The sequence below is a fragment of the Telopea speciosissima genome, chromosome 9 (genome assembly GCF_018873765.1).
Source record: "Telopea speciosissima isolate NSW1024214 ecotype Mountain lineage chromosome 9, Tspe_v1, whole genome shotgun sequence".
In the NCBI taxonomy this organism is placed as follows: domain Eukaryota; kingdom Viridiplantae; phylum Streptophyta; class Magnoliopsida; order Proteales; family Proteaceae; genus Telopea; species Telopea speciosissima.
The window spans coordinates 4,253,907-4,265,481 of record NC_057924.1 but is presented as its reverse complement, the minus strand read 5'-3'; the positions used below and the strand labels follow the sequence as shown (position 1 = coordinate 4,265,481).

General features: G+C 39.4%; 2 protein-coding genes across 2 annotated transcripts; one reads left to right on the top strand and one right to left on the bottom strand.

The window, feature by feature from the left end:
- Positions 1-6,645: 6,645 nt before the first annotated feature.
- Positions 6,646-7,423, bottom strand: LOC122640255. The gene is made up of 2 exons (XM_043833403.1): positions 6,950-7,423; positions 6,646-6,858 (listed from the first exon to the last, which is right to left on the bottom strand). The coding sequence occupies exons 1-2, from the start codon at positions 7,421-7,423 to the stop codon at positions 6,715-6,717; spliced, it is 618 nt and encodes a 205-aa protein (XP_043689338.1). The 3' UTR covers positions 6,646-6,714.
- A 1,104-nt stretch (positions 7,424-8,527) lies between these two features.
- LOC122640254 (pentatricopeptide repeat-containing protein At4g21065-like) lies at positions 8,528-10,840 on the top strand. The gene has a single exon (XM_043833402.1). The coding sequence runs from the start codon at positions 8,528-8,530 to the stop codon at positions 10,838-10,840; it is 2,313 nt and encodes a 770-aa protein (XP_043689337.1).
- The last annotated feature ends 735 nt before the right edge of the window (positions 10,841-11,575 follow it).

The following is an 11,575-nucleotide window of genomic DNA, read 5'->3' as shown; positions in this document are numbered from 1 at the left end:
CGTTTACACTTTAACACTGGCGAGGAAAAACTTTTCCGAGAAACGTGTACGCTAGCACCTTTCTCTCTATTTCTCTCAACTCACGTGAAATGACCTTGCTGCCCTTCTATACAAAAACCGTTTCATAAATCATAATACATCATCGTTGGTGCTCCTTACGCCGCATGTTCAGATCTCTCTCTCTCTCTCTCTCTTCTTTTTGTTTTTTTGTTTTTTGGGTGGGGGTTGTGTATGATATGCATTCTTAGAATAAATATTTTGGGTCTACAATGCATTACGAAGTGAGAAGAATCGGAATTCAGACTGTGTTCCAAACCCAGAATCTATGCTGAGAATGCACTCTCTCTCTCTCTCTTCTTTTTGTTTATTTGGTTTTTGGGTGGGGGTTGTGTATGACATGCATTCTCAGAATAAATATTTTAGGTCTAGAATGCATTATGAAGTGAGAAGAATCGGAATTCACATTGTGTTCTAGACCCAGAATCTATGCTGAGAATGCATACCAAACATAAGCGTAGTTTTAGTTCATGGCATCGTATCGTTCCATATCAAATTCCAATATCAACGTGAATTTTGATCATTTTAACCAAGCAAGGGTCTATTGGCCCCAACAAAAAAAAAAAAAAAGGCAAGGGTCTATTGGCTATTGTCATCATTACTTTCATTTTCTATTATCTCTCTCTGAAATGACCTCATTGCCTTCCTAGTATGATATTGTTTTGTCATATGGTACATTCTTCTAAGCCGCATGCTAAAGAACCCTTTTCCTTTGTTTTAATAATTTTTTTTTTCCTTTTCTTGCCTTCCAAACGCATCCTATGCTTTTTTTTGTCTTCTTTCAACAAAAGAGAATATGACTGGTCTTATTGGTAGCTTCACACGCATCAATTTGCTTGTGGGCAAATGCATTTCAATGATCTATAAGTATGGTTGTGAAAACGGCTATGATTTAATAATCAATTTGCAATTTCGTTACTCCAATAGTAGGTTTTCATTGGAGGTTTTAAATTTTATATTGTGATTTACCTTCTATTTATTTAATAAAGGGCTCATGTTCTCTGTGTCATAGCGCAGGCTGCGTCCAGACATATGGGCCTGCCACTCAAGGGGTAGGGTGGTCATTGTGCCCACCCCCATGTGTCTGGGCACAGCCTGTGCCCCCAATGCAGAGAACATTCTCCCTTTAATAAAATTCTTGATTCTTAATCTTCTATCAAATTAAAAACAACCAAGATATAATCATTACAAGTTTATGGTTTAGGATGTTCACCGGCTTAGATATGAAAATGATAGTTGGACTTGGGTTGTGTTTGGAATGCATTATTAGAGTAGAATTTGGGTCTGTAACTCATTCTGAATTAGTTTGATTCTTCTCTATTTTACCATGTCAAAATGCGCACTTGACCTAAAAATCTATTCCAAGAATGAATATCAAACACAGCCTTAATATTTCAAGTAATATTTTGAACTGTTTTTTCAGTGGGTGGGCCATGGGGGAGAGGGTAGTCTAGGGAACTGATCCAATTTAAGGTCTTTTGTGGCTAAAGACTAACAATATGTCTAAATAATGAATTGGTGCTATGGAATCTTAGCCATTGGTTCAAGTCAAATTGGAGGATCTAACCGTTAGACTAAGCTTTGCTTTTTTGGTAATGGCAATAAAGTTATTGCTACAATGCTACTTGTATAAACCCTCAAACTCTAATGAGTGATTGATATCCATTCTAACCCAAAATAGTTGTCTTGAAGGGAGTTTTTTTTTGAGTAAATTACTCCCCCCTCCCCTCGATTATGCTTGAATGACAAACCCCTCCCCTGGGTATTGAATAATGACTCTCCCCTCCTCTGAATTAACAAGATTCTATCAACCGGACCCATTCCGTTAAAAATGGTTGTTAAGTGTTAGAAAAAGACTGTATTACGTTCCGACTCTTCTTCTTCTTCCTCCTGCAACTCCGCCACCAATCTGCCGATTCAAACGACGTGCTGCTATAATCGGCGGTGGCTGTGGTGATGGCGTCTCTCTATACCTTTAACTCTTTAAGGCTTCAAGGGATTAACCCTAACCAGGATGTCATATCTTCTCCAGCGAAAGAGAGGAACCTGAGGGTAAAGTCAATGCTGAACCACAAACCCTAAATTTGAAACCGTAATTGCTACTCACCAGAACAGAGGAGAACAAAATAGCTAAAAGTGATTCTCCTTCTTCCCTTAAAAACCCTAATTCCCAAGAAAGCAAATGCAAATTATGAAACAGAGTTACTTTCAAAATGCAAATCCAGAAACATAGCTACTCTCACAACCATGACAAACATATAAAAACCAGAGAGATAGAAAGAGAAAATAAAACCCTTAAAAAAGAAAAACATATAATAGCATTTTCCAATGGTCTTAAAATCAAGAACAAAAACATCCATCTTTCACTAAAGTAACAACCGCAATAGTAAAAGAACCAAAGTCACTACTTGGACTAAAACTACGAATCAATACTTCCGTGCAGATCCACCTCCGCAGCCACGGCCCCTACTTTAACCAGTTTGAGTCATTACTCAATACCCAAGGGAGGGGTTTGTCATTCGAGCATAATCGAGAGGAGGGAGGAGTAATTTATTCTTTTTTTTACCAAAAAAAATAAAGAAGGGAGTTTTCTTAAAAAATATCACTAAATCAAGAACAATCAAGGTACTCTACATCTTCTCACATTTGCTTTTTTTAAGGGAAATTTTTTTTTTGTGTTGAGGGCACTGGCTACGCCTAGACACATGGGGGTGAGAGAAATGACCGCCTCACCCCCTAAATGGCAAAAATACGTCTGGGCACTATGGCACAGAGAACATCGATCCTTTTTTTAATTATTCTTTCTCACTTAAAAAAATTAGAATAATATCATGTGGGGAGGCATAGTTTACATCTTATGCTTAAAGAGTCTTTTCCCTCATCTTTCTTTACAATTTTCATTAATTTTCACCAATTGATATACATATAAGGCATTCACCTCATATGGAAACATACTTGGAAAGCCAAATTTTTTTACTTGTTCAACTCATCCTTCTCAAAACCTGGTGATCCAGACAAGTCAAACTTGGTAAAAGTGAGTCATGTTTTTTTTTAATATATTTATGGGTAAATATACATAATACCAAGACTGGCATGACCTTTGGATGTTTTTCACAATTAAAAAGATAATTGAGGGACATTAAATATACCATTTATCAAAAGAGGCCAATGCATTATTATTATTAATATTCGTTAGTAATTGTGAATAAATGTATAATTATATGCATATAACTTATTATTATAATTATTATTACATATTTATAGATAATGGATCTATACCCTTACTTATGCAAAAGAAGAAAAAAAAACAGCTTCCCTATTGGAAACTAACAAAAAGTCGTTTGGTAAGAGAAAATTTTGGTCGAACTCATCGAATTTTATGTGAATCGGGCATAAATGCCAAGTCTAATCATTTTTAACACTAACGGAGTCTACATGACTTAGGACTAGGTTTGGCAATTTTATTGACTCAACTCGAGCGACTCACCCGAGTCAAGACCCGGTTTTCCAACCACGTTTGGAAAGTCAAAAAAAAAAAAACACAAAAAACCACCACCATTGACATTACATAAAAATGTAGTAATTTACGTTAATTATCTTACTTTGAACTTAATGTTGGGGAGGTACTCGCACTTCCCTTAATTATTTTGGGTTCATTAATGTGTGTCCTTTACCATCACATGGACTTTTTTGTTTTTGGGTAAAACCACCACATAGACTAACCGCAACACAAATCTTTTACGACACACTGCCCTATCCTGCCTGTGCTGCGTAGACATTGGGCCGCACGCAATGACTGCCTTATTCTTACTTGGACAAGGCGCTCAGACAGGGGTAAGGCGGTCAATGCGCACCACCTTGTGTCTACGCAGCACGACAGGACGGACAGCCCGTCGTAGAAGATCTGGATATGATGGATATAGAAGACACAAATTGTAAGAAAGGAATTCGACAATTCTAAAGAAAAAGGAGGGCACGGCATGCGAGAGAAGCATACACGGCCCTCATATGCTCTCTCTCCCTTCTCCTAAACATATATGATGGAAATATAAGTGCACTGCTTGCCGATCTCCCACTCTAATATAAGGAAAAGTTTCTATTAAAAAAAAAAGGGTTGATGTTCTCCGCAGCGCAGCTTGTGTCCAGACACATGGGCCTGCCATTCAGGGGGCAGGGTGGTCATTTCACCCACCCCCTTGTGTCTGGGTGCAGCTTGCGCCCCCGGCACAGAAAAAATTCTCTCTAAGAAAAAAAAAAATTTAGGGAAAAGGCTGGGCATGCCGCCATAGTACCTAGCATGTGTCATCATCTTCCTCTCCTTTAGAAAAGACTCTTTTGCCCTCCTATGTCCAATCATGTGATTGGTGCATGTTGTTAGCTTACCGAAAGCGCACGGCACACCCAACCCTCTCCCTTTAATTATACTGCCTAAATATCACCACTTGTGTGTTTATCATGAAAGTTAACTTGGAATCTTAAAAGATCCAAAATCTTTTTCAAATGAAAGGCAGAAAGAAAGAAAACTAGATTGCTTCATTCATAAGAAATCTTCACTTTCCTTGATGCCTTCTTTTAGTTTCTAAGTTCCCTTTTTTTTTTTTTTTTAACTTAAAGTTTTATATCGAAAAAGGGAAAGAGAAGGCTTGGTTGCAAAATACATGCCGCCCCTGCACCCTGACACAAGGGTGCGCAAAATGACAGTCGTGAACCCCAGAAATGACTAGGGTGTGGCGATAATTCGTGCATCTCTGTGTCAGGGCACAAGGGCGACATGTTTGATACGAATAAGTGGTGTTCTTTCTCCCATCAAATAAATAAATATGTCATTGCGCATCATTCTTCACTACCACATACTTATTTGCTAAATTTCAATTAGAAAAACAAGCTAGAACAAAATAGAGCATGAAGTATAATCCATCAAACTAAAAAATCTTACAAATTTCCTGACTCGTATGGTGTTCTTTTTCTTTGATATAATATTAAGTGATTGACCATGTTTGATTAATGGCTTGTAGACAACCATCTATGGAAGAATAGTGGGTCCCTCCCATTAATTGATTATCAACAACTCAATACATATGGATATGTTCTATTTTTTTCTTTTTCATGGTAGAAAAAGATCCAGTTTTGGAACAATTGGCAGAATTGAGAAGTTCAGATATTTACATAAGGTCTAAGTTTCCTTTCACCCATAGAGGTCGGACCACCCACCATCTTAGGATTTATAAATCACTCCTAGGATTTTAGTATATTTCAAAATACCCTTCCGATACCTTCTCCCGCTCCGTGGTGGTCCTTGACATAAGTATTCAAAAAGATGAATATTTTTTTGCTTCAACTATGGTGAACAGAGAATCTTTTCGTCAACTCCATCCAACCCTCTGGTTGAGAGTTGGGACCATTGAAGAAGTGCAGTTCACACCATGAACAATGAAGGGTGAGAGTTACATGTCAAGTACGAGGCTGAATGGAGTTCATTAAGTGGCAAAATAAAGGTTCGAAATCCAGAAAAAAAAAATAGAAAACATGCAATAAAAAATACAAGAGAAATACCGATATATGAGAAAGTAAATAATAGGATTTGAATATGAAATTTAACACGTGACCCACTTTCCCCCCTCCCCTCCTAAAAATATGGATCCCAAATACAATTTTCATGTGAGTTAGACACATAATTAGCACATTTGAAAGCAATAGTTATTTAGAAATTTTGGTCTTGTCAATTTAAATTGATAAAAAAAGACAAGCAAAATAAATTTCGATTCGAATTCAGAATCGAGAATTATTCAATCAAGATAAATATTCGGATGCTATTTTTAAGATGGTAATTGATGTTTCTAGAAATTACAAGATAAATCTGAGTCATCCATTTTTATAATATTTTTAATCTAAATTGTCTATTCTCAATCAATGTTGAGAGAATGAACAGTAATATCTAGAGTAACTATACAAATGGATGAACATACACGTGATGTATTCAATACAAAAGAGGGGGATTTAATTGAATTTTAACATATGACTAATCTAGACCATGTCCTTTTTATCCAACGATCGAATGGATATATCACTTGTCCACATGGCAAAATAGATATTTTCTGACATTTGAAAAATATCAGACCATTGTAATAATTAGAACTCACCTATTTTTAATGTTTGTAGTACCTATTTTACATTATCAATCAATTACCATATGTATTACCCCAAAAAAAAAAAAAATTAATTACCACATGTGTAGAATATACATTGAAATAACATTTGATTCATTAATCACAAAACATTTCAAAATTCAAAATCATAACATTCCAAGTAAAAGTAGTCTACTGAGGGAGCCTTGGCGCAACTATTTAAGTTGCGCTAATTGCAACCTGTTGGCTGTATACATTTGCCCTATGGGGCGCTGTTCTCTGTGCCGCAGCGCAGGCTAAGTCCAGGCACATGGGGTGGGCGTAATGACCACCCTGCCCCCATGCACAGGCTGCCCTTGTGCCTGTGCAATGTGGCACAGAGAACATTCTCCCTAAAAGTATTCTCTGCTGCATATTGTTCTCGTATAATTAATATTCCAAGTAAGTTCTTTCCCCTGCAGAAATTTCAGAAAACTAATACAGACAAGAGTTTTCTTCCATCCCATGCTCCCTTTCAAAGATCGCTCCGTTCCTAAGTGGAATAGGACTGGGAAGCAATATCTTTGGCTACCTGAAGGAAATCTTTGAAGTCATTCGTCCCCAACTCAAGGCAGTCCCTCAGCAAACCCCCTTCCACTTCTCTCTGTATCGTCAACACCAAATCCCTCAATGGACCCTGCAAATTAAAAAATGAAAAAGAAAAAAAATATTAATAACCAATATAACTAAGAGGAAAAAAGATGAACAATTCATATGCAACAACTAACCGATTCATGAAACACTCGCAGAAGCCTGAGAAAGAGCGATTTCGAAACCCCTAAGACTCTCTGGTAATTTTGAACAAACCAAGTCGCCCTATCCTTGTTCGATCCCATCCGAGCCAAATCGTTTACAGCTCTCAAGAGACTGTCCATTTCCGAAGTCACACCAAGCATCTCACTCAATGCAACACCTCTCCAGGCGTAGTTTCTCATGTAGTCCCAACCCATTGACAACATTCCTCTCCAAAACCCTAACCCAAACCCTCTTTCCAGCTTCTCTGCGATCGTTCTCGCTCTGGCGGCGCCTACGAGATCTCCTCTAGAAGCACGGAGGTTAGAGACTCTATACATGAGGGTGTGAGCCAGAGAGAATACGATTCGCCATTGTCCATATGGGAAACCTTCGACTGTGGGTAATGGCGTCAATAAAATGAGGAGTAACAGCAGAATCGGCAAAGGAGAACTCGTAGATGACGACATGTTTGGGAGGCAAAGGAGTGGGATCCTAAAGGAGTGACGGGTATAGAGCTGCAATGGTCTTAGAATCTCTATCAGCGGCAATTGGCATGGTTTTAACAAGCGTAGATCGGATCGGTTAATCGGTGATTCAAATCCGAATCGTCCTTGACCAATTCGATATGGACGATTCATTGGCTAAAACTCTAGAACCGTTAAGCTTTCATACATGAGTGCCGATTCTAAGATTTTTGGGACCGATTTCGGCTGATTCGATGAAATAGGCTCTGATCAATTTGATATGGTCGATTCATTGGTTCAATTAAGAAGACCAATTCTAAGGTTTTTGGGACCGATTTCGGCTGATTTGATCCCTAATTTCTGATTTTGAAACCTTGATCAGTGGAACATAGTTAGTAAAATTGGATTGACTATCCGCCATCGTCGTCCCATAGCAACACTAGCTCAGTTGCAGAGTCAAGGTCTCCAAGACAAAGTGGGGAGGGACAGATTCGAGTTCGGCCAAATAATTTGTAAAATGCAAAACGAAAGTAATTCGATGCATTAAATTGATGGACTTAAGGTTATAAAAATCAAAATTGAATTGGGCAAATTGATTGATTTCAATAGAAATTGGCTGAACCAGTTGCCGATCTTGACCCCATATACGATTCTGCCTTTTAAGACCTTGGTTGGCCAACCCCATTAAGTTGGGATAAGGTTGTAATGTTGTTGTTGGACGTGAATGTTTAAGCTTAATCTTGATTGATTCCTGTTATTATGTTATAACACTATCTTGGATCTAGTCTTGATGTAAGTTTAATCTGATCTGCTTAATCTCATAAGCAGGCTCCTCTCCTGCGACCCCAATGCCGCATACCCCAGTAGTCCAGCGCCGTTGAATGCCTCACTGGACACTCCCTAGGAGCTGGGGTCACAGGAGAGGAGTCGAATCCGTCATCTTAAGCCCTAAATCCGATTCAAATACAGGTTGGGTTGGACCAGGTTCGAGACATTCCATAGAAAATTTTCCATCTAAGAACATTAAAATACCGATTCTGATAGCAATTCCATGTTTTAAACCCTGAATTGTAATAACAATCAGAGTGGATATCGAAGAACAATGACATGAGTCAAACCCCACAAAAATGGACAAGAACCATCATCCACGAGCTCTTCCAATGGAACTCTGCAATTGCTCAGAATGCCTCCCAAAATCCCCAGTATTCTCTCTCAATCTATAAACAAGTGCAAGCACAGGGTATCTCACCAAACAACTTCACATTCCCACCCTTACTGAAAGCCTGCGCCACTCTTGGCTGCCTTCGCACCTCACAACAAATACACGCACATGTCGCCCGCCGTGGCTTTGCTTGCGACAGGTTCACCCTCGCCGCCCTTATCGATGCTTACGGCAAGTGTGCCAACGCTGATGATGCGAACCGATTGTTTGAAGAAATGCCTCAACAAACAGTGGATCTCATTTCGTGGACTGCTCTCCTTTCTGCTTTCTCTTCAAACGGTTATACCAGAGAAGCATTTGAAGCATTTTCACGGATGAGACACTCAGAGGATCCTGAGTGCTCCAAGGGTGATGTAGTTAGCATCTGTGCGCTTATATCGGCCTGCACTGTCGCCCATGATTTGAATTACGTGCCCCATGGCCGAGCTGTCCATGGACTTGCCTTTAAGTATGGATTTGAGTTGAATACCCGCCTGGCAAATTCTCTTGTACATATGTTTTCTGAATTTGGAGCAATGGAAGTTGCATTGAAAGTGTTTGATAGGATTCCAATCGAATGTAGGGACGTGGTCTCATGGAATACTTTGATTTCTGGGTTTGCATTGAATGGAGAACCAGAACGAGCATTGCAAACATTTGAGGATATGATATCGTTGGGGTCAGTGGCAGTAGCACCGAACAGAGTGACCATTATTGCTCTCTTGAAGTCTTGCGCGGAGCTGGGTTGCGTTGAGAGGTCTCGATGGGCCCAAAATTACGTATCTGTTCATCGTTCCTCGCTCATATCTAATGATATTGTGGTCTTGACGGCTTTAATTGATATGCACGCCAGGTGTGGAAATTTGGAGTGGGCAAGGAGGATCTTTGACGGAGTTGAAGTGAAGAATGTTGTCTGTTGGAGTGCCATGATTGCAGGATATGAGCAGAACTCGAGCCCTGAAGAAGCTCTCCGGCTTTTCCGTAAAATGCTATTGGAAGATTATAACCAGGCTGTTAAAGTTCAACCCAATGCAGTGACCATGATGACTGTCTTTGCAGCTTGTGCAGCTCTTGGAAGCTTTAGGCTAGGGAAGGTATTTCACAAGTATGCTGTGTCCACAGGAATAGACCGTGATGCCCGAGTTGCTTCTGCACTCATCGACATGTATGCAAAATGTGGGGATATAGAACCTGCAAGGCAGATTTTCACTGAGATGGATGACTCGAGCAAAACCTTAGTTTCATGGAGTACTATGATTGGAGTGGAAGGCCTTCATGGGGAAGGACGCCGTGCCCTTAATCTTTTATCCAAAATGCGGACCTTTGGATTACAACCCAATGAAGTTACTTACATTTCAGTTTTGTCTGCATGTAGCCATGCCGGTTTGGTTGAAGAAGGTAAGTCCTGTTTTAGTAGCATGTTGAGAGAAGATAGGGTCTTGCCTACTGCAAAACACTATGCTTGCATGGTTGATCTCCATGGTCGAGCTGGTCAACTTGATGAGGCATATGACCTCATTCGAGGCATGCCTGTTGAAGCTGATGTAGCTGTGTGGGGTTCTCTGCTTGCAGCTTGTCGCCTTCATGGAAATTCTGAGCTTGGAGAGGTCATCGAGAAGCAGATTTTAAATTTGGACTCACATTCTGTGGGGCATCGTGTGCTACTGGCAAACATATATGAGGATGCAGGTAGATGGAATGATGTAATCAGGATGAGAGTTGACTTAAAAAGGAGTGGATTACGGAAGATTGCAGGGCAGAGCTTCATTGATGTTGGAGAAGAAGTGTATAGCTTTGTAGCAGAGGATCGATCTCATCCTGAATCTGATAAGATATATGATGAACTAAATGCTCTTGATGTAAAGGTGAAGAATGCCGCCAAGTTTGCTAGAGAAAGCTATACGGAAGGGGAAGAAGATGATATAGAAGAAATAATTGCGAGATGCATGTATCACAGTGAGAGATTGGCCATAGCTTATGGGTTGATGATAATGAACAGAAGTAGCTCCAGTAGCAGCAATGACAGAAATAACAGTGAAACAGCCAAAAAAACTTCAACCAATCCCATTCGGATCACAAAAAACCTTCGTGTTTGCAGGGATTGCCATTTCTACACAAGACTAGTATCTAAGGTTACAAAGAGAGAGCTTATTGTGAGAGATGCTCGTCGTTTTCACCACTTCAAAGATGGGTGCTGTTCATGCCAGGATTACTGGTGACTCTGATCATGAGCTTCATTCAATCAGCCAGTTATAACATACTACAATGCATAGTGTATTCTTTGCGTGAAAGAAGAAAAGAATTCAGTTTCAGATGCATTTATGAGAGCAGCTCCAATTCAGTCACCAAATGGTTCCTGATTTGATGAGCATAAGACCACCCATTGAGGTGCAACAATAGATTTGTTTTTCCTCAAACAAGCTTAGAACCTTACCTGACTCAACTCAACTAAGCCTATGCCATTCTTATCTTTTCTCACTACTACCTGCTCGCTTCTTAGTCTACTCTTTAGTTTTTTTAATCCTCTATTTTGTATTTTGTATCATAGCACTCCTCATTGGAACACTCAATGGCTTCTGCTGGACCGCTGCTTATATCGAAACAGTGACAATCTGTTGTCTTAAAATTTACAAAATTATGGACTTGCTCTTTCTTATTTAAGTTTAGTTGGGTAGCACATGCATAGTCTAGGTCTTGTACCAAGTATGACCTCGGATAGAGCATATTGGAGGGCAAAGATCCATGTAGCAGACCCCATTTAGCTGAGATTCTCCTGACTTGCTGGGCTGTGCCTCTTTCCTCTTACTTTCATCTTTCATTTTTCCTTTAATTTTTTATCTTTTATTTGGCATTTTTCATTTCTCATCTCATTTCCTATTCTTCTTTTCCCATCTCTTCATTCCCCTTTTTTTTTTTATTTTGGCATCAGTTTTCCTTTGTTTGGATCCATGTAG